Below are 26679 nucleotides of genomic sequence, written 5' to 3' on the forward strand. Positions count from 1 at the left end.
GTGAATCACTTAGCTGATAAGGTTCTATGATCCAGAATAGATAAAGAACTCTTGCAACTCAACAGGAAAAAAAAAATCAAACAATCCAATTTTAAAATGTGTCAAGGACCTGAATAGATATTTCTCAAAAAAAGAGATACAGGTGGTCAACAAGCACATGAAAAGATGCCCAGTGTCTTTTGTCATTAGGGAGATGCAAATTAAAACCACAATAAGATACCATTTCATACCCACTAAGATAAAGATAATTTGGGGGGAAAAATGAAAGAAAAAGGCAAAGAACAAATGCTGGTAAGTATGTGGGAAAGTTAGAATGCTCCTACCTTGCTGATGGGAATATAAAATAGTTTGGACATGTGGAAAACAGTGGGCAGTTCCTCAATAAATTATACATAGAGTTGCAAGATGACCAAAGTATTCCCCTCCTATATACCTAAAAGAATTGAAAACCTGTTCAAACAAAACTGTGTCCACAAATGTTCATAGTAGCACCATTTATAACAAGACAGGCCAAATGTCCATCATGGGCATGAATGGATAAACAAAATACGGTATACCAGAAGACGGACTAATACTCAGGCATAAAAAGCAATGAATTATACCTCAATTAAAACATCAGCCCCTAAGGGGGCACCTGGGTGGTTGGTTAAGCGTCTGACTCTTGATTTCAGCTCAAGTCATGATCTCAGAGTCCTGGGATGGAGCCCCACATTGAGTTGCCCACCCAGTGGGGAGTCTACCTGTCTCCCTCTCCTTCTGCCCCCCCCCCGTTCACTCACGCAACTCTCACTCTCAAATAAACAAATAAATCCTTTATAAAAAAACAATCGTTAGGTGGGAAATATGTCTTCAACGTATTTCTAATAAGAGGACCCATGGGAAATTACATAGAAATACACATATTAAACATTTGAAGGACAAAAAAAAAAAAACCAATGAGATATTGACAAATGCTACGACGTGGAAAAACCTTGAAAACGTTGTGTGCCGTGAAAGAAACCAGACACAAAGGCTACATCTTGAACGATTCCACTTGTATGAAATATCTCAAATAGCCAAACCCATAGAGGCGGAAAGCAGATAAGTGTTTGTCAGTGGCTATTACTAATGTCATGTGTATTTTACCACACGCAAAAGAGAAGAGTTTGGATGGCAAGTAAGCTCACAAAAAATTGCTGAAGATCATTGGTCGTAAGGGAAATATAAATTAAGACTACAATGAGATGCCATGACACAACTACTAGAACGGCTTAAATCAGAAACTCTGAAGGTACCAAGCGCCGATGAGGGTGTAAATGGAGCCTCACGTATCGCTGTGGCAACGCAAAGTGGCACCAGCCCTTCTGGAACACGCTTTCACGGTTTCTTACAAGGTTAAATGCACACTTACCATCTGACCCAAGGGCCCCACACTTAGGGCTTTACCCAAGAGAAATGAAGACATCATCCACATAAAAACTGATCTGTAAATGTTCACAGCAGCTTTATCACTAATTGCCCCGAACCCCGGAAATAACCCAAATATTCATCACCTAGTAAGTGGGCAAAAGGTTGGATATCCATAAACGAAAATCTACTCAGTGACAAAAGGAAACAAGCTACTGCTGTTTGCGATGGCGTGAGTGACTCCCAGCAGCGTGATCTCGGCGAAAGGAGCCATACTCAAAGGCTAGCTACTGTTTCACTCTACCCGTGCGGCTTCCCGGAATAGGCAAAATTATAGGGATCGAAAATGGATCAGTGGTCACCAGGGGCTGTGACGAGGAGGAGATAAACTACGACGGGACACAAGGGAAATTTCAGGGGGTGACAGAAATGTTCTCTATGTTATTTCTGTGGTAGTCAACAAGGCCGTGTACGTTGTCAAAATTCATAGAACAGTACGCGTATAAAAGGGTGACTTTCACTGTATAGAATTTATACCTCAGTTAAACTGACTTTTAAAACCACTTGTTTTTATCCTCCATTGTCGTCTCTCTGAGGAGCACAAGCATTGATTCTTTTAATTTCACAGGATTCGAAGTAGAAAGGAGGGTGTTTCTGGACCTGAAGACCAAAATGGCGGCCGTCTTTTGGCCCAAATCTCACAACGCAAACAAACCAAAAGCGTTTTTTGGCCCTCCGCATCCCACGATCCCACGCGATTGGATCTTTTGAACGACACAACATTTATATTGAGATGAAAATAAAAGGATTCCAGGCTGTTGGTTCACCTCTTGAGGAAGAAGTGGCGTCCATCCCGCCAGCACCCTAGGCAGGCCGCCGACTGCTGGGAACGGAGTTGAAGAGCTAATGCATGAATATACTAAACCCCACTGAAGGGCAGGACATCTCCCACAAAATGAAAAGCTCTAAGGGGGACTGTAACACGACCATCGTTCTGGCCGTTAGGACCGCAGCAGTACTAGAGGAAATAGTCTCTCATCCTTCATTGTGTGCTTATGAACAACTCCTCGCCGGAATAGACGGCTCCAGCGTTCTCAGGACTGCAAAAGCTAGAATAGATCTAAACGGATTCAACGTAGACCTCAGGAATTGGATATACAATTTCAGCAAACTATGGCCTTCGCAATTCAAGCCCCACTAAAGCTGCTCCATGGATCATATAATTGATTTGTGGCGCTTTCTGCCTGCATCTACCCCATGGCCTATTAAAGTGGGATAGACAAATAACCAATAAAGCGGAAAGCTCCGCCGGGAATTGACCAGACCGCATCACTCTCTTCACACCTAGGGTGTTCCGACCAATAGTAATTTTACAGCGGCTCTCTGTAGCCCCAGACGCAGAGCCCTGCAGCCCGGAGCCCACAACACAAGCAGGCCTTTCCCTAAAGCACGACAGAGAATCGGGCTCATGAAATCACCATTATATACAATAGAGCACTGGCGACGCGAGTCGAGCACAGGCAAGAGGACACGAGGAACGCAACGCTTAAGAACCAGTCAGCAACGCACCGTCTCCGCAGGAAAGCACCCGGTGTTGATGCAGCTCTATGTGGATACGAAGGACTACGACACGGGATGATTTTTAAAAAGCCTCAAACACCCGTGGCTGCAAGAAGTGCAAGAGTTTTTAAGGAAATATACCTAAAAATAGACCGAGTAGCGTAATCAGCCGTCCCATGCATCATTATTACCCCAGTTCTCAGTATTGCTTATCTTCCATAATATGCAGCGTACGGCTAAGAACAGCCCGTATCATCACTTGTCTTAATCACACAGCAAATATATTCCATACGTGTATGACTTCGGTCTGTGCCACTAAAGAGCGCAGAGACTTGACTGTTCTAAGAGAGAATCTGTAAAAGATACAGACATACATTGGCCAGGTCACCCGGAAAATGTGGCTTCTTATCTTCATGACACCTAGAACTTTCTAGAATGTTCTAGAATAGCCAGGAAAGAGAGTTATTTAAAGGATTCTTTAGACTTTCTGTTATCTTACTTTTCAGGATGTTCTTCACAGCACCATTTTGTGAGCTGAGGCTGGATTGTCTGGGTCGTCACTTGCTGTTTGAAATTCAGGCTAATCCAGCCTTTGCCTGGTTTCTACAAAAGGTGAGCCAGAGGCAGAGAATCCCACGTTCTGGAAGTCAGAAAAAGGAGCAAGGGCCCCGAAGAGTTGACTCCTGCGCGGTGCGTGTGCTGGGGAGCTGAGTTAGGGTGGGCAGGTGTCACGTGCGATGACATAGGAGGCGAGTAACGTGATGGTTCCGAAGGCAAAGGGAACTTTAGAGACTGAAACACCAGAGAAACGTATTATCATAGATGGGGAGAAAAAAAAAAAAAGTTTCTCCACGTTTTGAAGGCCATTTGAACACTGAGAATTTGCAACTTTCTGAAGTTTGGATTAGTATTTTGTTGGCCCACATGCACACATCCTCCGAGCAAACATTTATTCAACACCAGCCGCGTACAATGGAGTTGGAGATGCTGGGAATATGAAAATGGAAGAAAAGAAGAAAAAATCTACCCCCGGAAAACAAAAACAACCCTCGTGGCCCGCTGTTTCTGAGGACTTATAAGGCTTTTAAACAACAAATACTTCTTACCAAGTTGCCATTTGGTGAGTTAAGTGTGGAGGAATCAGCAACGTTTTTATTGCATTTTCACTGGCCCCAGGGGGGCTTTTAAAAAGTAGAAGCAAGGGATAGAAACATTACATTTTTAATTTGGCCAGTGGAACACATTTTTTTTTTTTTAACTCAGGAAAAAATGCTTAGGGGCTGATGGTACTTTTCGCTCCTGACCCATCAGTGAGGTCTCCTCCTTTCCGGAACGCCTGGGCCGGAGCCCCATCTATAAATATGTAAACAGACATTTCCACTAACATGAGCACAAGTCCCGGGCTCCCCTTCGTCTGTTTACATTTCTCCCTGTTTTTGTAAACAGGCATATGATAGATGCTTGAAGTCAGTGCCTCGGGAACATGGCAGGGACGGGGAGATGTACACATGGGATCAGCGCAGCCCACGTTTCCCTGCAGCTTCTTGCAGTCCGGACGTAGGCATTTATTCCACATTGGATGAATTCTATGCCCCTGGTGCCGACGTTGCCCTACAGCCTTGCGCGTGCTACCGGAGGGTCTAGCCGCAGGTGAACAGACGAAGGGTGTGCTAGCCCCAGATTCTAGTTCTAGCTGGATTAATATTTGGATAGAAGGGGGGATTGCACAAGTTTCTGGGAAATGAGTCGTACACAGATTTTATTCCATTTAAAAAAATTACTCATCCACTCACCGAGTCCAAACCAAGGTTATGCGGCGTTACCTGAGATTACTGGTGGTTTTTCAAAGCTGACCTCTGCTCCCCTGCCCCAGACCCCCCTTCATGGAAAACATTCCTCAGGCTGAGCATCTCTGTGCTCAGGCCACCTTGGGCGCCTCGCCCCACAGCGGTGGTTCCAAGCGTTCTTATTTCATGGACCAGTAAAATCCCTCTAAAATATTTGGAGAAAAAAAATAAGTAATAAAATAAATAAAATAAAATAAAATAAAATAAAATAAAATAAAATAAAATAAAATATAAAATAATGAAATATAAAATAAAAATAAAATAAAATAAAATAAAATAAATAAAATAAAATAAAAAATTAAATTAAATTAATAAAATAAAATGAAATAAAATAAAATTTGGGGAACCACTATGATATTGCCATCTTTGCATCCTGCGATTAAGAATCTAAAAAGCAAAAGCACAGACATAAGCATTTAATGGAAGGAAGAACCAAAAAGCAAAAAAATAATAAAAATAAAATAAGTAAAACTATGACCTCATAACCAAGTTATAAATAGGATACATTTAGCTCTGTGAAGAAAAGCTCGTAATTGTCCTTATTTTTTCTCTTCTTGCCATAGAATGGCTTCTGGGAACCACTGCCTTTGAGGTTTGCATAAGGGCTTAAAAGAATAAGTTAAGTCAACCGAACGTTCCAGTTCTGCTGCTTACGTAGCTCACACGGGTGGCCGCGGAGAGGAGGCGTGGGGACGTGGGAATGGGCCAGGCTTCCCCGCTGCTCCACGGCCGCAGGTCCCCACCCCCCGGGGCTCGGGCGAGCGCCCACGAACCGAGACCGGCCCGGTGCCAGCCGCGGTCAGGCAGGGGAGCAGCGGGCGCCGGGGAGGCCCCGGACTCCGGGAAGGAGGGGAGGCCAGCGTCACGCTCCGGCGTTGGAGTGGTTAGGGTCGGCTTCAACAGTCGGTGTGACTGTGGAAAGCTCGAGGCGGTCTCAGCCGTGTCCCTGGTCCCGGCCGGGGCGTGACTGTCGGGGACAAGGCCACATGGGGCGGCCGCGGAATTGGGCTTTCGCGGCACTGGGGTTGGGGTCGTTCGTTCCTTAACGTGAATTATTTCAAATGCAACTAGAAGTCGGGGATCCGGGCCCGGGGGAGCAGGTGGGGCTCCTACACGGTCCTGTCTCTGGGGCGAGCCGGTCGGCTCCCTCACGAGCAAAGAGGAGGCCTTGGCGAATACGGACAGCCTCCGGGAGCCCGCGGGTCTCCAGGCCCCTCGCCCGGTCCGGTGCCCGGGGGGCGCTGCGTTCCCGCCGGGGGCCCTGAGCCCGCCTGCCAGGGCCGCCGAAGACGTCCCGGCCGTCTCCTCCCTCGGAAGGACGAGCGAGCGGGAGGCTGCGGCCTGCGTACGTGAGGCTCAGACGCTGTCCCTCCGGAGCGGCTGCCCTCCAGGACCCTCACCTCGGGAGGCAGCCTGGGCCCGGCCCTGGCGCTGCGGGTCCGTGGGCCGCGAGTGGTCCGTGCTGCCAGCCGTGGGCCGTGGCGCCTGTGGCCGCCGTGCAGCCCGGGGCACGTGGCTCTGGCCTCCCGCTGTCTGTGCTCTACTTTCCCACGAGTCCCCACAGGAGCAGCTCCACGGTCATGGGACCGAAGCCAGAGCTGCAGCCTGGTGCTCGCCCGGGGGTCACGCAGTCACGTCGTGGGGGATGAGGTCACAGGGTTTGAGGCTGTGGGGGATGAGGTTACAGGGATGTGACCAAGGGGTCACAGCCTTGGGGGACGAGGCTGCAGGGGGGTGAGGTCACAGGGGATGAGACCATGGAGGTTGAGGGGGTGGGGGCCGAGGCCATGGGGATTGAGTCTGCAGGGGGATGAGGTCATGGGAGATAAGGCCGCAGGGATTGAGGCTATGAGGGTTGAGGCCACAGGGGATGAGGCCACAGGGGATGAGGTCACGGGGGAGAAGGCCGTGGGGGACAAGGCCGTGGGGGTCAAGGCTGTGGAGACGAGGCCATGGGAGGCCGTGGGGGGCAAGGCCTCGGGGGATGAGGCCATGGGGGTTCGAAGCCATGGGGGACGAGGCTGTGAGGATGAGGCCTTGGGGGATGAGGCCGTGGGGACGAGGCCACAGGGTCGAGGCCGTGGGGGTCGAGGCATGTTGTGGGGAGGACACAGGGCCGGGGCGTTACTGAGGACGTCTGGATGGTCCTGGCGCTGACAGGTTTGGACAAAGGCGCTGCACCAGGCTACCCCGGCTTCGTGAGAGAAGGGGGAGGAAGCCGGTAAAGAGTATCCGATCCGCTTATTTCTGGTTGTGGTCCCACAGCTCGGGTCCAGGTCAGGTTTGCGGGCGCCTCCCGAGGGCCCGCCCCAGTGACCACCGCTGCCAGGTGGGCAGCTGCCCGGAGGAGGAAGGCCTTGGCCCCGGGGCCACCCGATGGGGGGACGAGATGCGGGGGCTGGGAGACGCCCCACGTGCTCCAGGATCCGCACACTCGCCTCGGGCAGGGGCCCAGCGATTCCCTGGCCACCCGCCTGGCGCAGCAGCTTCACCCACGGCTGCTCCGAGGGGACCGGGGCCGCAGGGGTTCCGAAGCAGCCACCCGCGGCAGAGCCGGGCCCGAGCGGCGTCACCAGGGAGCCCGGCTCCGGAGGCCCTGCCGCTCCTTGCCTTTGGGCTTGCCGTGCATTGATCCACGGTCCGGGCTCCCACACGTCTCCCTTACCCCGTTTCTACCCTAGTTTCGGAGAGAATTCAGTGATGGATCAGGTCCTGCGACACCCGGGCTCATCCGTCAGGCCCTCCTCACCGCCCATCACCTGGGCCCCGACCCGGTTAGCCACATGTCACGGCTTGTGAGACGCGGCCGGGTTGGCACCTACACCAGGTCGGGGGGCTACGGTCGGGGGGCTGTTTCCACGCAGGGGAGCTCGGCTATTTGGCTGGAGTACAGGGAGGGGGGGCTGCAACCCCTTGATATTTTAACCGACAAATTACTTGGGACCGTTTGAGAAAAGAGTGCGAGGCACGGTCACGTCTGAGACCCTCCGTCCCCGCCGCAGAGAAAGTGCACGACCTGAGCTTGCCAGACAGCTGGCTCTCCAGGCTCAGGGAGGATGCCAGCAAGTACCGTTCCGTGGGGCGTCACGTAAGAAGCGGCCCATGTCGCCCTTGCCCCAGGGGACCCCGACGTGGGGAAGAGCGTGGAGCGGGCCCCCCGAGTGCGCGGAGACGCTTTGGGGAAGGCCTCGCCGTGTTCCTCTCGTATTTCCCTGTGTTTTTGCAGAAGGGCCCCCGGCAGGCCAGCCCTGAGGCTGCAACTGCTCCGGCAAGGAGAAAGCTCCGTGTCATTCTTCTTCCCCATTGGTGCCGCCTCCGGGGACGGTGCCTCAGTGGGATGCGACCACGTGCACGACGAGGGGTGCAGGGGTGCAGTAGCAGGAGCCCGGCTGTTTAAATGCCGCCTGCGGTTTTCTTCCGAGGTTGGCAGCGCATCGAGGACTGGAGTTGGAGAGGCCTCAGCCCTCGCCTCGCTCACGTGGCAACACGGGTGACACGGGGGGCCCAGCAGGGTCACAGCGAGAACGGAGCAGCCAAAGGACGGCCGTGCAGGCGGAGCAGCAGGAGGGTCCTGCGCGGGTGGGGCCCGGCGGCCGAGGGCTGGCTCCGCTGCGACGTCGGTGTGCAAGGAAGGACGCACGTGGTCGTTGTGCCGCGGGATTTTTATTTCATTTTATTTTTCCGCTGCTTATCACCCTCCCTCGGTGGGCGACCCCCATTTAGAAGTCGCTTTAGCCTTCTTGTGCGCTCGTCTTATTTTTCATCTTTGATTTCATTCTCACGCCAAAGGGACCTTTTGCGTGTGTCTTCACCGCTGATAATCAGGATACAAAGAACCCGTTGGGCTCCGCGGTGTGAAGATGGGCGACACCGGCCATCTGTGGCCTCGGGAACCAGCAGCTCTGTGTGGTTCCACGTCACACGTGCCCCACGAGCTGCTCTGGGCCGCGACCAGACGACAGCGCCGCACCGCTCGGCCCGGGGAGCATTCTCGTAACAGCAGCTCCTCCTCTGTTTGAGTTTCTGCCCAGTGGGAGCCTCCGAATAGCCCTTCTCGCGTAGATGGTTCCCTGCGAAGACCTTCGTCTGATCAACTGTGTGTCCAGCATTGCGGTTTGGTTTCTTTGTAGACTCAGCCCCCTCCCACCCTGGATACGAGCCAGTCCCCCCGGCCGCTGCTCCTGGACACCTGCCGTCCAGGAAAGGAGGCGAATCCGGGCATAATTACGGTGCAAAGCGACGACTAAGCTCATAGGTAAAATAACATGCTGGAAAGGCACCTACCCTGCCTGGCGGAGCAAGAGGACTCAGGGGCAGGTGACATCTGTGCTGCTCGGGGGGGCGGGAGGCTTTCCTTGGCAGGAAAGAGGGGGCGGTGCAGCATCCTCGTTCGAAGTCACAGAAACACGACAAAGAAGCACGTGTGGACGGGACACGTGGCAAAGGCGAACGGCAGCCAAGACACGGGGCTGGAGTAAGACGCGGTCACACGGGCCTTCCGTGTGGCGCGGGGAGGGTCTGTTCGTCCACAGGGGCCTGGAAGGTGCAGCACCCATTCCCGTGGGGTAGATCTGCTCTCTCTGCCTCCAATTCATCGCCGAGGCAGAGAGAAACACAGCTGAGCGGCCCCGGCTCCCGCCTGTGCAGCACGAGGCTTCTCGGAGCCGCCACTTCCCGTGGGGGCCGAGGCAGCCAGATTTCCGGTGGCGGCTCAGCCCCGCCATCCCCCCGACACGGTCCCTGAGCTGCGGGCCCTCGCTGTGGCTGGAAGGGAGCCCGAGGCGGCGTTGCCCTGAGACCGTGGCTTTGGCACCCGCGTGCTCCCCGCGGCAGGCCCTCGACTCGGGGCAAGGAGCCTGCAGCACGCACTCCGCATCCATATTTTCGTCGTTGGGTGATTGCAAAGTGGGCGAGTGCACCTAAATGCAGCGGGACTCATGTCCTGCAGGCTGCAGGCTGGCTCCTCAGCAGCCCCGCCATCGGCCGTGTGACCCAGCAGCTGGCACTGGGCGCCCGCCAGATGCAACCACACAGCGCCAGTAGATTATCAGCTCCCCCCGGGCAGAACTTTGTCCCGCGTGCTCTCTCCTGCTTAATACTTATGAACATCCAGTGGTGTCGTGGTTTATCTGTACGGGGACATCAACCGGAATGTGTCAGGACTTCCACGAATGGAGATCTATGTGTGGGGGGGTCATGCGTAGACTCACGGGTGTGTGTACATGGATGCGTATGGACCCGTCGCCCCATTTGTGTGAATTTCCGAGATGCATTAAGCTGCGAGACCATCAGACATTTTTGTCTTGTTTTAAAAATCACACATATATGCGTACAACCATTATTTTGTGTTATGTGTACATGCGTACGTGTATATGTGCATGGACGAGTCACCCCATTATATGAATTTTCCAATCTTGGTACGTGTGCTGCCGAAGCAAGCACTTGTATGAATTTCCCAGATGTGTGAAACGATCAGTGATTATCAGACATTTTTGTTTGTTCTACTGAAACCAAGTCTTCATGGGAAACGTTTCTGGAAGCGTTGGAAGGGCGAGTTCTGGAGTCCACTCGCTCCTTTCGAGTCTGTCTTCATCTCCTAGCTCTCTGTCCTCGGGCGGGTGGCAATCTTTCGGAGTCTCTGTGTTCTCCTCTAATAAATGACAGTAGCAGTAACCCCCTCGTAGGGCTGCCGTGTTCACCAAATGGGCGCCCGTGTAACCCGACTGGTACGCGGTGAACATTGCAGAAATGCTGGTAAGTGATACCTCATGCATGTTAGAACTGGTTCTCGGACATTGGGGCCGTCATCGTGAGCATTAGGATTGCAGGGAAACCTAGCTGGCATCCGCAAGTCCGATCGAGACTCAGAAATTATTCGCCCCTCTATTCAGTGGCCCCCGACTCTCCAGCCTCTGCGTGGTTATTGTCTGGTCTTTAAATGTTTACGTAGCGCCCCTTCTTTGCAGACTATCAGCTATCACGTTCCAAAATCATGGTTTTCTTCTTCCTTTAGTGTTTCACTGACAAATCAAATAACCCAATTTATTTAAATTCTATCTAATGTAGCAATTTAGAGGCACCTGAGGGGCCCAGTCAGCTAAGAGCCCGACTCTTAATTTCGGCCCAGGTCGTGATCTCAGGGTCGTGAGATCGAGCCCTAAATCAGGCTCCACGTTCAGCACAAAGTCCACTTGGCCCCCTCCCTCCCCCCACTCGCACGAGCACGCTCTCTCTTCTCTCTCAAATAAATAAATGTTTACTATTTTTTGAAATAAAATAAAGTAGGGGGGCACTTGATGGGATGAGCACTGGGTGTTATTCTATATGTTGGCAAATTGAACACCAATAAAAAATAAATTTATAAAAAAAATAAAATAAAGTAGGAATTTAAAGGCTCTGATTGAACATCCGAGTCTGCTTTAGTGTCGTGTCTGCACGCTGTGCTGTCTGTTTTAGCCACTCAAAGATCTTTTCAGCTAATTTCAAGAGTATTAGCTACGGAAAGACAGATACTGCATGAGCTCATTTATGCACAGCATCTGAAACAAAGTCAGAAGCATAGGAGGGAAGGAAGAGGAAGGAAGGAAGGAAGGAAGGAAGGAAGGAAGGAAGGAAGGAAGGAAGGAAGGGAGGGAGGGAGGGAGGGAGGGAGGAAGGAAGGAGGGAGGGAAGGGAGGAAGGAGGAAGGAAGGAGGAAGGAAGGAAGGAGGGAAGGTAAGGAAGGAAGGAAGGAGGGAAGGAAGGAAGAAGGAAGGAAGGAAGGAAGGAGGGAAGGAAGGAGGAAGGAAGGAAGGAGGGAAGGTAAGGAAGGAAGGAAGGAGGGAAGGAAGGAAGAAGGAAGGAAGGAAGGAAGGAAGGAAGGAAGGAAGAAGGAAGAAGGAAGGAAGGAGGGAAGGGAAGAAGGAGGGAAGGAAGGAGGAAGGAAGGAAGGAGGGAAGGAGGAAGGAGGGAAGGAAGGAGGAAGGAAGGAAGGAGGGAAGGGAAGGAAGGAAGGAAGGAAGGAAGGAAGGAAGGAAGGAAGGAAGAAGGAAGGAAGAAGGAAGGAAGGAGGGAAGGGAAGAAGGAGGGAAGGAAGGAGGAAGGAAGGAAGGAGGGAAGGAGGGGAGGAAGGAGGAAGGAAGGAAGGAGGGAAGGAGGAAGGAGGGAAGGAAGGAGGAAGGAAGGAAGGAGGGAAGGTAAGGAAGGAAGGAGGGAAGGAAGGAAGGAAGGAAGGAAGGGAGGAAGGAAGGAAGGAGGGAAGGTAAGGAAGGAAGGAGGGAAGGAAGGAAGGAAGGAAGGAAGGAAGGAAGGAAGGAAGGAAGGAAGGAAGGAAGGAGGAAGGAAGGAGGGAAGGGAGGAAGGACATTATGTGAGTTGATGGGTACATTAGCTTAATTATGGGGACGATTTCCTGGGATGTCCGTGTACCAGAACACCAAGCGGCACACCTTAGATGTATATGATTTTTATTTGACAATCATAGTTCAATGAAGCTGGGGAAAATCAAATTGCAGTTGAACGTAATACAATTGTGGCATAATTTTTAAGTAGGATCCATGCTGACTGTGGAGCCTAATGTAGGGCTTGAGCTCAAGACCCTGAGATCAAGACCTGAGCTGAGGTCAAGAGTCGGACACGTGACTGACTGAGCCTCCCAGGCACCCCCTGTGGCATAATTGTTTGAAAAAATCATCTACAGGAGGTGCCTGGGGGGCTCCGTGGGTGAAGCGTCTGCCTTGGGCTCAGGTTATGATCTCAGGTCCTGGGATCGCGTCCTATGTTGGGCTCCCTGATCAGCGGGGGATGTTTCTCCCTCTCCCCCTGCCCCACGTGTTCTCTCTCTCCCTCTCTCTCTCTAATAAATAAAATCTTTAAAAAAAAAAAAAAAAGATTACCTACAGTGCGTACAAAAGACGCTGCTGCTATCAAGGTACCTCTGGAAAAGCGAGAAGATGCTCTTAAAATCTTATATTTGTTCCTGAGCAACGCAGGATGTTAAACGTTGGTACCTTTAGTGACTCAACAAAGAACTAATTGTACCTAATCTTTTTAAAGCCCAATATGGTTTATACATTTAAAAAGAATCTATGCAAACTTCTTCTGGTTTTAAGAAATCACAAAAGCACGTACTAGCTCAGCCCATCCAGAACCACATCTCAGCCCCTTGGTCAGACAGCGTGTGTTATGTTTCTTGATTTGGGGAAGGATAATTTTTTTAAATTTTTTTTAGGGGGGAGGATAATTTTTAAATAAACAAATCCTCATGGGCCTTAGCTCATTACTTTCCATGAAAATATCATGTAAGAGACAGAACTGCCACGGTGTACGGCATCCCCTGAAGCTGTACAGGGATATCATTATTCTTTTTTTTTTTTTTTTTAAAAAAAAGTAGATTTATTTATTTTATGGAGAGATTGCCCATGCAAGTGTGGGGAGGAGCAGAGGGAGAGAATCTCCAGCAGACTCCCCACTGAGCACGAAGCCCTACGCGGAGCTCGACCCAGGACCCTGATCCTGCCCTGAGCCAAGAGTCGGGCGCCCCACCAAGGGAATTGCCAGGCTCCCCTTGGAAGTAGTAACTGTATATTTTTAGTGACCCTGTGTTTATAAGTATTATATGCTTTAATTTTGAAACACTAAGTGCCTCTCACCTTGCCTCTCCTCTGATTAGCGCCACCTTCTACCCCATGCACACAGTGTGACAGTCCCACAGTTTCCAGAACACACTGTGTTCTCTCTTGCCCGTGGACTGTGGGGCCTCCATGCTTGCTGCTCATTCTCTTTGGAAAGCCCTATCCCTGTTTCTTTTTTCTTTTATTTTTTTTAAATATTTTATTTATTTATTCATGAGAGACACAGACAGAGGCAGAGACGCAGGCAGAGGGAGAAGCAGGCTCCCTGCGGGGAGCCCGATGTGGGACTCAATCCCGGGTCTCCAGGATCACGCCCTGGGCTGAAGGCAGATGCTCGACCCCTGAGCCACCCGGGCATCCCGCGTCCCTGATTCTAAGACTCGGATGCATCCATCAGAACTCAAGTGAAACGAGGCATCACCTCCCACTTGAGGCCTCTCCATGCAGGTGTGCTGGGCCAGGCACCCCCCGGGCGTTCCCACCGCACCCACCGGTCCACCGTGTCTTAGCCCTTACACACTGTTGTGTGCCTGCAGCCTGCGCTGAGCTGGACACTCCTCCAGGACACGGTCCCCGATCTCGTCTCTGTTCGCCTTGTCTGGCACGTAGCAGGGACTCCGTAACTGGCAAATGGTTTCATGAATATCTTCCCCCTTGTGAGACAACAATGATGACGATGACACCGTACTTCCCAGTGGTGGAGCGCACGTATCATGATCCACTAAGTTTGAAATTAATGTCAACATTTGGGAACGTCGGCGTAAATGCTTGGGCGAGGGGAGGGGCCTAAGGGCTCCCGGTGCTGTGACCCGTGTCGTTTTCTCCAGGTAGGAAACTCTTCGCAGGTGAGTGTTGACATCACAGGACAAGAAGGCAGAGAACGTCAACTGCAACCCTTTTGTGTTTTATTTTGCGTCGTGTTGTTTTTTGTTCTGCTTTTTCAGGTCACAAACGCTGCTGCCAACTCCCACGGCCAGCTGACCCTTCACGTCAAGCCTTTCCTCGTGTGTGGAGGGGACGCGTTTACCCAGTCCAACTTCGACGGCTGCATCACTTCGGCCTTGTGCGTCGTGGAAGCTTTAAAGAAGCATATTTAGCACCTGTGTCTTTATCCTCTACATGAGCTTCGGGGTTTTGTGTTCACAGTTTCCCGTTATTGATTATTTCGCTTTCTATTTTGTTGAGAGAAGTGACTGGGAAGTTTTCCATATGGGGTATAAAATTGATTTTTATGATTTTGGTAGTTACAGCACCCCGTGCTAGGATGAAAACCCCTTGTCCCCTACACCTTTCGCGGCGTCTTGAATTGCCGTGACGACTCTTCGTTAGACGACTGGTCCCCAGGAAGCGTGTCAAGTCGAAGGAGCGGTTCATGCTCCAAAACCTTTGCTCTTTTGAAAATTTCCATTCCAAATAAAGAATGATTATTATTATCAGCGCCTCATTTTTAATCTTCAGATGCGTCCCGGATTCGGTGTGCCTGCCTGTCGCTGAGCTACAAGGTTCCCCCAAACTGTGGACAACAGAGTGTGACCCCAAACTGTGGACAACAGAGTGTGAGCTCTGTCTCTCTAGTTACTAAGCGATCCCGAACTCCAGGTCGTAGATGTCGTCTCTACCGTTGTGGTTTGCAGGGCAACGGACCCACAAACCTCTCTTTGAATCTTCGCGACATAACCAGATGCAACTCGACTCTCCCAAGTCATATGGTGGTTTTTAACCTTAAAAAAAAAAAATTCAGTCTTAACATGAAAGGTAAAAGTTAAATAGAAACCGAGAGAGAATATATCGATCCTCACCCTCTGCTGCCCGTTGGCTGGTGCGTTCCCTTCATGCGCTCTCCAGGATGTGCTGTGGCATTTCGACCGCGTCGGGCTTAATGAATTTAATACAACAAGAAAATTTACTGAACTGGAAAATAGATGCACTTAAAATAGTTCGATATTTGCCAACTTACTGGTTCAGCATATCACCCACATGCTTCAGTGACCCACCTGCTTCCCGTCACTCGCTGCCTGGACAGAAATTGATCTCCGGCCTTCTAAACAAGCTACTTGTCGCTAACGGAAGAGGGCACGGAATGTGACTTCTGGGATGATGAGATGAACAATATTGAGATTTCTTTCATCGTTTTGGCCCACATTGGATTAACATTTGTCTTCCTTTTGGCTTTACCCTCAACGCGTGGCAGAAAAGACATTCAGACGTGCCAACTGTCTTGTGTTGGACTAACGTAGCTCTGGAAACATTTGACCGAAAGCATCCCGGAGCTTTAAGAACAATGTTCTATTCGTCTCACGAACGCGCATCCTCCAAAGAAAAGAGAAAAAAAAAAAAATACTTATGTGGGGTTCGGGGGCGAGTTACTTAAAGAAAAGATTCTTCTAGGTCATCACTGAGGACTTCTATTATCCACTCGTTTAAATGTGTTTCCCTAATATTTCTGCATCTGTTTTGAGAAATCTATGGCACCTACGGGCAAAGCCTCAACCGTGCTTAGTAGGTAAATCATTGGTACTGAACTATTTTAGGCATTTTGAAAAGTCATTTTACGCGTAGATCCACCTCGGCAAAGAAAAGGCCAATTTTCTGCCGCCCGGATAAGGAAATAAAATGTATCCAGTGCTTGCGTTCTTTATTTCCATCCACGCCTGTTCCTTCAGATCTTGGAATTGGCAGAAAAATATCTTGGGCTGGAAGGCATCCCAGTGGGCCGCGAACGTCGGATGGCCGGGATGCCCTAAGATACCCAGGGCCAGGGTGTCCGGCGCCCCCGGGAAATGGGGGTCGGCAGTGTTTGGAGCAGTTGCCGAGGAGGATGTACGTCAGCCCACAGGACCACACAGCACTGCGGTATTTCCAAACAAGAACTTTTATTAAATCAAGCCAGCCAAGGAAAGCTGCTGTGTTTTGAAAGGAGCGTATTTAAGTGAGAAACGGCTTGAGCAGTGGGGTGATTTAATACTTGTTAGCTGATAAATATAGCCTTCGCCAGAATAAGACTTTATGATGCAGCGTTGAAAAGCTTAATTACTGAAGCGTCTATGCAGGTCCCTCTTGCTCAGGCAGCCAGGGTGACAAATTATAGCCGTGGAAGGGTATTTTTCACCGTTGGCATTTCTGAAGCGGAGAAGTATGTCTAAAAACATCGGGAAGGCAGTAGTAATCCCAGACCAGCTATTGCTGAGGGGAAGAAAGGGACCCTTCATTGAGTCACCAAGCTTTCTGTGCAAAATGCCACCATCCCCGCCCCCTGCCTACCCACCACCTTGGTGAGTAGAAGGAACAAGGTCAGTTGTACATTCATCTGGTGTTTTACACGCATCCAAGTACATACGTGTCTATATTCACCCAAGTAGGTGCCCACCACGTGTGTTCTGTGTAAAGGATATGCTCACACATACGTGCGTGTGCCCGGACGGGGACACACTGTGCACGTAATACACTCAACGGAAACGCCAGAGGCGGAGCCCGCGTGTCTGCAGGCCGCCTCCACTTCCAGGGCACCGCGCTGCGGCAGCGGCCGGCCCTCAAGGCTGGACTGGGTCTTGGCTGCCGCCGGTCCGGCCCCACCGTGCGGCCCACCCACCCGCCTTCGCCTCGGGAGCCGACACGCACGCTCAGGTGATGTTCGGTGCGTCTGAAAGGGGCTAAAGGCTCCAGAAGTCCAGGCTCCGCGGCTGATACTCCGCGATTCCCACCTGCTGGCTCATTCCCTCGCTCGCTGTGAGGAATCGCCGGTCCCGGGGATGCTGTGCACCTGTCCTGCCCTCTGCACACCTGTCCCCGCTCCCATTCCCCTGCCTTCTGTCCTCTCCTTCCCGCCTCTGCTTTGCCTCCCGCTTCTCCCGCCGTGCCCAGTCCTCCATTCTCAGAAACCCGGAACGTGAGCGCAATCACGTTGGCATTCCTAGTATTTGCGGTTCCCTGTTTTAGTATTTTCTCCCCCCCTCCCCCTCCCCTAAAATTTTAAACAATCTGGCTTTTTATTTGAGTTGGTCGGACAATCCTTATTTTGATTTTCAGAAGTAATGCGAGAATTTAAAGCTGACGATCGCTCCCAGGGATCTCAGTGCTAAGAACCCACACGGGTCTACGCAAAGCGTGGCTCCGGGCTCCGTGCTGGACGCAGTGGAGCATAGTCCGCGATGTCCACCCAAAGATTCCAGGTAGGGGCGGACAAGTGCCCCCTGGAGCGGCAGGCAGGGCAAACGTACACGCGCTGTCATCACAGGCAGCGAATAAGATCCTCTAGCTCAAGAAGCTGGGAGCCGTAAAAGAAAGAACTAGGTTGCCCTGGGAGGGGGTCCCTGAACGGATGCCGACGTGTGTCCGTCAAGCACGCCCTACAGCGAGCGGCCCTCCCTGCGCCCCAAACCCCGGCTGACCCGGCTGACTCTGGGAGTCTACGCTGCCCGTGCCTGCGGTGCAGACAGGTGAGTGCCCCCAGCAGGGAAGGGCCCCGTGGAACCCAGAGTGTCGTCTGCGGGAAGAAGACAGAGGCCCGGCAGACCTCAGAGTAGCTGCCACAGCCCCGAGCTGCCCGGCTCCCGTTGGGCAGGGGCCTGTGCTCCAGCCAGTGCCATCCAGCCAGGGGAGCCAGGGAAGGTTGAAACGTGCTACGGTCTTTGTTCCCTCCTCTACGGACAGTGGCGATGATCCGCGGAAGGGTTCCCAGCGGCCTGCGGCAGGTGGGCCTGCTCGGCAGACGGAGCCCTGAAGAGCGTGTCCATTCAGAACACACGGAGAAAATTAAATTAATTAATTAATTAATTAAATTTAAAAAATTAATAAAATAAAATAAAATAAAAAATAATAAAATAAAATAAAATAAAATAAAATAAAATAAAATAAAATAAAAACAGTAACACACGGAGAGTCCTAGGAACCTGGGATGTCCATGTTTGGAGGGGCTCGGAGGCCACTTAGACCAGTTCGTAGCCCCCCGGGGTGTTTGAATCTTCATGAGGAACTACAGAAAGCTGTGGATCTTCTCCTGAGAGTGACAACAGAAATGCACATAGACACATAGACTCGTCGCCCTGTTCTGGAGTCTGCTGGCCAGCTGCCTGGTTTTGTAAATAAAGTTTTATTGGAACACAGCCTTGCCCATCCGTGTGCGTTGTCTCTGGCCGTGTTTGCCTTGCAACAGTAGGGGTGGGCGTTTGCCACAGAGACCGTATGACCTGCAAAGCCTGAAAGAGTTACGATCTGGTCCTTTAAGAAAAAAAATTGCTGACTCCTGTTCTGGAGGGTTGCAGGCCTCGCCATCTATTTTTAGACGCTCAGAGGTCTGTGAACCCCAGATTAAGAACCTCTAAATCTCAGCCCTATCACTTTATGTAAATACAGGCTTATCTTAGATCCACACATCTGGTCCATTGTTCCTTGATCCTAGGCCTCGTTGTAAAGCCTTTAAGGCACGCGGGCAGCTTTGCAGTTAAGAGCGCATCCTCTGGAGTTAGACAGATCCGAGTTTTAATCCAGACTTTGCGCCTCATTGTGTGACCTTGAGGCCCTTAAACAACCTCGTAGCCTGCTTCATCATCTGAGGAATGAGTTCAAGGATTTTTATCTCATTTAACTCCAAAGATTGTTGGGAGGCGTGAATATGCAAACAACCCTCGCAGGGTGCTGGACACACAGGAGGGGCTTAAAAAGACGATGGGAGGAGGAGAAAGGAGAAGCAGAGCCTCCTGGTGCTTGCAGGTTCCCGTGAGGGCCAGTGTCCTTTGCATTTACGTGGGACACGGGAGAGCTGACGGCAAGGCGAGCGAGCGAGCGTGCTGAGAGCAGATACGCGGCCACACACAAGCTGAAAAGCTCCGGGTTTCTTCAAACCTTCGGGTAACGGAACGGCGGTGTCTACCTGAGACCGGCTCCGGGCCACTTTCTCTCGTTCTGCTCCAGGTTGGTAAGTGGACCCCTGTCACTTGGGGGGATAAGGTGGCTTGCTCGATGCGGACTTTGGGAGGAAGCCGGGGTGGGCGGCTCCCGGGAGTAGGGCAGGCGTACAGTGTCGGCCCATTCTCTGCAGTGAACCGTGCCTTCTCCTCCGCGAGCCTGTGTGCAAAAACCTGCACGCTTCCACGGGATCCTTCAGATTATTTACTCTGAAATGCTGTGAAAACTGGAAGTGGGTTATTTTCACGTTCTTCACATGTTTGGCCGAGGATACAGATGCGTTTCCCGTCCTTGGCCTTCATTTAAAAATGAAACTCAATCCCTGGCAGGTTCCGTGACACTGTGGTGGCTCCATGACATGTCGAAACCATTGCTTACTAGCTGTGCGATCTCGGACCAGTTCCTTAGGTCTCTAAGCCTCAGGGTGTTCGCCAGTAAAATGAGGATACTAATTTTACCCACCTTAGGATTACTCTGAGGCTTATAGAGTATCAATGTAAGGGCTTTGGCTCGTGCCTTGCAGCTAGAAAATGCTCGATAAATTTGAGCTGTCGGCGTTACTATTATCATTAGTGAACTGTGACTTAGGAAAACAGCCATCTGGCCAACCACCACTGCATTTGCAAGTAGTAGAGATGCTTTAGACTCGGCTGGGGAGCCAGGCCAGTGTTTGTGAAGCTCACTGGGGACTGTGCTCAGGTGCCACTGCAAGTTTGGGCTCAGAGTCAGAAATCCTTTTTGTTCAGAAATCCTTGTTGACTCTTGAGTGAACGAATGCATCAATGCCCTATGGCTTCTTGCTGTGCTCCTTGACTTACGGGGCACCCGGCTTCCCTCCAGCCAATCGGCTCTTCCCGCCCTGTGACACCACTCGCGTGTGTACTTACTCATTTAGCATCTACTTGCCACCCAAACCACAAGACCCACAGAAGCGGGGCCTGACATACGGGAAGTACACAGTAAAAATCTGTTGATCCAGCAAACGAATGAATTCAACTAATTAACATTTCTTATTCTAATTTTAGCAAATACCAAAGGGAAACAGTGCTGATACAGAATGATCCCGTAGAACAAAATTGTACCAGCCTTGTCCCCAGTAGAGGAGGAAATCACGGCGGTACCGACCCTCCCCCAGCATCGCTCCTCTTCAGAGTCAATAGGTGATCTCGTACTTCACGCTGCCTGCCGGTATTTGGCAAGTCCTTATTTGGAGGTGGGAAGATGTGGGAGAGCTGCTCTACCATTTGAAACTGCCTAATAAACACTTGCGCTTCACTTCTCATCATTTTGCCTACTATTTAAAGGTTTCTGCCTACGAAGCCAAAAATTCGAGCAAAGTAATGAGCCAGATTACAGAAGCCTGCTGAGTCTGTTTTTAATATCCTACCTGAAAAGCTGGAGACCTATATATTGGAATTCATTAAGACTACAGATAATTGAATTACCTGGAGAGGGAGCTTATGTGAATTTCAATTTAATAATTATTAAGCCACAAATCCCTTTTTTTGTACCAACTTCTACACTGATGTCTTTCCAGAATGCTTGGTTCACTTTTTCTTTTCTTTTCTTTCTTTCTCTTTCTTTTTTTTTTTTTTTTTTTAGTGCCTATACATCACATATTATGGTATATGGTACACGTAGCATATGAAAGTTGAATAAATCTTGCAAAGCTTTAGAACTGAGATTTCATTAGAATATAGCAAGCTCCATGAGGACCAAGATTTTTGTCTTTTTCCTTCACTATGGAATCCCCAGTATCCAGAATCATGCCCGGCACATATTGAATGACTAATTCAAGAACATTCAGACCATCAGCAATTAGGAAGCTAGATTATATACTTAAAACATGTAGCAAAGGAAATGGAAAACAATTCATAAATTCTGACAAGGTACAAAAAATGAGAATGAAAAAACTTTGGGTCTTACTTAGGAATATGTAAGCAAGTTCTGTAAGGATAGTGATCATGTCTAAATTATCTAAAATATTTCCCCAACACCTAGCATATGGTAGGTCACATAGTAGACCCTGAATATATTTTTGTTGAATAAGTAAATGATTAAAAGAGCAAAATGCTTTAGGGGCAGCTGGGTGGCTCAGTGGTTGAACATCTGCCTCTGGCTCAGGGCGTGACCCCAGGGTGCCGGGATCGAGTTCTGCATCGAGTTCCCTGCAAGGAGCCTGCTTCTCCCTCTGCCTGTGTCTCTGCCTCTCTCTCTCTGTCTCTCATGCATAAATAAATAATCTTTAAAAAGAAGAAGAAGAAAATGTTTTAGTGAAGATGAGCACTACATTCTAAAAAAGCCAGAAGGAACTTCTGGAAATACAGCATTTACAATGGTCCATCTCTGTGTAGTTGGTGTGCTTGCACCAGAGTGGGGGACGTGATGCTTTCCCCATGCAAACAGCATAGCTCCCATGGCAGCGAATGCTGCTACTGTGATTTATTACCTACCTGCAACGGACAGTGAAAGTCTGTTGGCTTACATTTTCATTTTCTTGGTATTCTTTCATTAGAATTGATTTAAAGATGAGAGTTAGACCTAGTGTAGTACTCACTCCTGTAAGACAATCACAACCTCAAACGCACACACCGTGTCTTAACCACTACAACAAGCCATGCTTATTTACCCTTTGGAAAACAAACTATCTGATGCAAACCAAAAGATGGCCAGAAAACAAAATGTTAATGGTACAGGGACCATGGTGGAGAAAAGAAATCAGCAAATGTCACTTAATTGAGAAAAGTAAGTTCTACGTTATAGAAAGGACCTAACAGGGTATGCCTGTATTTAGGAAATCCATTCATTAAATTGGGAAGAAGTCAAAAACCCTCACATCAGCGTCTTGAAATTTCTAAGGATTGCATCAAGGCATGGAGCATAGTTTTTTGTTTTTTTTTAAATGTGACCATATGGAAAGAAAGACAAAATAGGGGCCACCTGGGTGGCTCAGTCGGTTAAGCTTCTGACTCTTGGTTTCAGCTCAAGTTGTGATCTCAGGGTCCTGGGATGGAGCCTCACCTGGGGCTCAGTGCCCAGCACAGAGTCTGCTTGTCCCTCTCCCTCTGCTCCTCCCTCTGCTCTCTCACTCTCCTTCCCTCCCTCCCTGTCTCCCTCTCTCATAAATAAAACAATCTTAAAAAAAAAAAAGGAAGAAAGACAAAATAGTTAGATTTGCCATCAATATGATTATACTCCTAGAAAATTCAGGTGAACTAACTTCTGGAATTAATGAGACATGGCTAGGGATCCTGAATTACATATATTCAAAGATCTGTAACTTTTCTAGACGGTATGATAATCAATGCAAATATATCTTGTATATATTGTTATTAACAACAACAAAAAACCAGAGAATACAAAGGAATATCTCTGAGAAGATATATCCAGAATTTATACAAGGAACTGTTCTCAAAATTTTGCCAAATGATATTTTTTAAATATTTGAATAAGTCGGAAGATATACCATATCCATGAAGGGGAATAGTGAATATTATTAATTTTTCACTTTCCTCTAATCAATTTATTAATTAAACATAACAACAATGGACCTTTTTAAGACAAAAAAATAATTCTAAAGTTCACCTGGGAAAGATGAACAGGTGAAAATAGCTAATAGTTTTTGAGTAAGAAGGTCATATATGTGGGACTTATCAGCTCTTAAGATATATTGTAAAATTGGATAAATAAAAAAGTTGACCATTGGTTCTAGAATTGACACAAATCAATGAAAATAATGGCTGTAAAAGCATTCAATGTGAAAAGGGAGCATTCAAAACCAATAAGGACAAATTATTTAACAAATGATTTCAGGAAATTTGGTTATCTCTTTGGTAGAAAGAAAGAAGGAAGAGGGAAGGAAGGAGAAAGAAAAAAAAAGAAGTCAAACGTGGTTCTATCCTTATACCATGCATTACAATAACTTCCAAATGCATTAAATGGGTAAATATAAACAAATATGCATCCCCCCTAAAAAATAGAGGAAGACATAGATATTTAAAACTCTTAGAAAAAGATACTAAAGGTTTACAGACCAATTATTAAAATACCACTTTGAAATGATTAATAGTAAAAGTATAATATCTTTAATATAGAGAAAACTCCTTACCAAAGGTTAAAATTTTGGTATTTTCATTTTATTTTTTCAGGAATTACAAATTATACAGATAGAAATCCTGTCTCTATTCCCTTTTAGTTGCTCTCTTCCATCACAAGGAAACTACTCCCATATTTTAAAATTGTATCATTTTATTTTTTATTATTTATATGTTTTTTTCAAATTATGTTGGTACTTTTAAATTATGTTAGTATATTTATACTTTGCTTTGTTTTCATAAAAATATGGTAATGTTCTTTTAGTTTCTAAATTACAGCATAATCTATATAGTCATTTAGAACTTTCCCCCTCTGTTATATTTTTGAAATTTTTCCGTGTTGATATGCATAGATTAGTTTATCCACTTTCATTACTGTAACACTCTTCCATTTTATGAGTCTATGAGTTTATTTTTCCATTTCCCCATTGATGGACATTGAGTTGCTTTAAATTTTTACTATTGCAAACATCATAATAAATACCCTTGCATGGGTCTCTTTTATGCTTGTATCTTTTTTTTTTTTTTTGCTTGTATCTTTTTTTTAAGTTTTTTTTTTATTTATTCATGAGAGACACACAGAGAGAGAGAGAGGCAGAGACATAGGCAGAGGCAGAAGCAGGCTCCATGCACCAGGAGCCCAACACGGGACTCGATCCCGGGTCTCCAGGATCGCGCCCTGGGCCAAAGGCAGGCGCCAAACCGCTGAGCCACCCGGGTTGCCCTGCTTGTATGTTTTTTACAAAACATGATGTTAAAATGTATTAAAACTGAGTTGTGAGTTCAAGGGAATATGTTGCATTTTTTTCTGTACCCTCTCTGTCTTAAATAATAATTTGAAAATTAATAAAAGAGAAATATTATGAGACTACCTTAAAGCCAGTTGATAAAGTGTTCCCATGATTAAAATAGGCGGGCCCAGGTTGGGATGAGAGTGAGATTGGAAAACCTACGTGATGAGAGACCCTCAGGGAGATGGCCAGGCCCCTGTAGAGCCAGAATCCTGCCTACTTCGTCTACACAGCTTCCCTGGAAGCCAAGAGCCTCTGAGGGTAGACAGGGAGCTGTCAGGTTATTGTGGTGGTTTTGAGTTAGAGACCATTCCTCTAATTTCCCAGCTCCAGGCACTGGTATGATTCTAGAAAGTGGGGAGAGCAATCTCTACAACCTCCCACCAAATGACGGATTGAATTTCCCCTCTGGCTGCTGAAAATCAGGGCAAGCTGTCATATTTTATTTTATTAAAAAAAGAAAATAACCACCATGAGATGCCACCTCACAGCCACTAATGGTTGTTATCCACAAACATACCAAAGCAAAACATACCAGAAAGTAACAAGTGCTAGAGAGGACGTGGAGACATTGGAACCCTCGTGCACGCTGGTGGGAGCGCGACGCGGGGCAGCCACGGTGGAAACACATGGTGGCTCCTCAAAAATGTAAGCATAGAATTACCACGTGACCGAGCTGGCAATCTCTCTTCCAGGCATATGCCCAGAAGAAGAGGAAGCAGGGACTCGGGGAGATGTGTGTGCACCCAAGTCCACGGTGGCCTGAGTCGCGGTAGCCAAGAGGTGGAAGCTTCCATGACGGATGAAGGCGCGAAGAACAGGAGGTGCCCGCGGACCACGGACTGTCTCGGAGCCTCCAAGGGGAAGGAAATGCTGACCCAGGCACAGCGTGGCCAAAAGCTTACGCTGGGTGCAATAAACCAGTCATGAAATATGTGCAGTCCACCTAGACGAGGTGTCTAGGGGAGTCCAGTTCATAGAGCTGGACGGCAGAACGGTGGCTGCTGGCGCTGGTGGGGAGAGGGGACGGGGGCTGGCGCTGAGCGCGTGCACAGGCTCAGCGAGGGAAGATGGAAGGATGGTGCCCATGGCTGCAGGACAGCTCAAGTGCGCTTCCTGCCACAGAGCCGTACGCTTGAGGGGCGCCTGGAGGGCTCGGTCAGTGAAGCATCTGCCTTCGGTTCAGGTCATGATCTCGGGGTCCCGGGATCGAGTCCGGCGTCGGGCTCCCTGCCCAGTGGGGCATCTGCTTCTCCCTCTCCCTCTGTCCCTCCCTCTGCTCGTGCTCTCTCTCTGTATCTCTGTGTCAGTTGAATAAATAAAATCGTTTTTTAAAAAAGAACTGTACACTTAAAAACGGTAAGTTCGGTGTTGTGCATATTTTACCACAATTTTTTTTTAAAAAAGGAAAGAGGGCAGCCCCGGTGGCCCAGTGGTTTCGCACCGCCTTCAGCCTGGGGTGTGATCCTGGAGACCCAGGATCAAGTCCCATGTCAGGCTCCCTGCACGGAGCCTGCTTCTCCCTCTGCCTGTGTCTCGCCTCTCTCTTTCTCTCTGTGTCTGTCGTGAATAAATAAATAAAATCTTTAAAAAAAAAAACACAAAAAAATAAAAATAAAATAAAAAAAGAAAAGAGAAAAAATTGATATTTCTTACGAAACCGGGAGAAGGCCATTTTTACAAATCTATGAGAGTAAGGCCCCCTTTCATTATGTTTCTGTTCTACTTAACATCCGATTTAACAGAAGTGGCCAAAAAAGAGGAACAAGATACACACACAAATAAATATATATAAACACGTTTTGCCTAGTAAGTAATCAATATATATACACATGTGTATGTGTATATAGAGAGATGTAGGTATGTGTAAACATATACTTTATATACAAGTTTATATAAATAGTATATACTCATATATATACATAAAATCACGTTCTGCTTCATGAGTAAACAAAAGCATGCAGGTTAAAAACCCCAGTGAAAGGCAGATTGGCATCTTTTTAAAAATTACTAAATTCTAAAAAGAGATCAAAAGTGACAGAAGTTAAATTTTTCACAGCCTCTCTGCGTCGTAAGCTGGGAGTACGTATCCAATGTGGTTTCTTAAGCATGTTTTTTGACTCAGTAATCACACTTCTAAGAATCCGGCTCAAAGGAATCATCAAGGATGCAGACAAAGACGTATTTGTAATATGTGTAATTCCAGTATTAATTATAATAGTAATAGTCTAAGTCAACACTACTAGGTTGAAAAAATTCTGATAGATCAAAGCAGTGGCATGGAGGGCAGTCACTTGAAAAGCACACTTGCCCATCTGGAATAATTCTTACGATGTATTGTTAAGAGAAGAAACCCAAAATACGTAGCATTCAGGCCAGAATATATTTTGATCTTCATTCTTCTAAAACATAAGGTGTGTGTCATGTGCATTTGGGTGTAGATGTATGTGAAGAAAGGAAATATCCTGAAATCCCAATGATGGTG

At 48.4% G+C, this 26679-nt stretch overlaps 1 protein-coding gene across 7 annotated transcripts in view; it reads left to right on the forward strand.

The window, feature by feature from the left end:
- Positions 1 to 26679, forward strand: part of RNLS (renalase, FAD dependent amine oxidase) — a 277111-nt gene that overhangs the window by 230433 nt on the left and 19999 nt on the right. For 2 of the 7 annotated variants that reach the window (XM_072803701.1, XM_072803697.1), the window contains one exon: positions 14350 to 14838. The exons of 2 other annotated variants lie outside the window; for them this stretch is intronic. In XM_072803701.1, coding sequence (XP_072659802.1) covers positions 14350 to 14528 — 179 coding nt within the window. In that variant the 3' untranslated portion in view covers positions 14529 to 14838. Of the gene's footprint in view, positions 1 to 14349; positions 14839 to 20334; positions 20498 to 24889; positions 25552 to 26679 lie in introns of those variants that run through there. 3 more of the 7 variants (XR_012019565.1, XR_012019566.1, XM_072803698.1) reach the window with 3 other exon arrangements.

This window comes from Canis lupus, chromosome 27 (genome assembly GCF_048164855.1).
Source record: "Canis lupus baileyi chromosome 27, mCanLup2.hap1, whole genome shotgun sequence".
Lineage (NCBI taxonomy): Eukaryota > Metazoa > Chordata > Mammalia > Carnivora > Canidae > Canis > Canis lupus.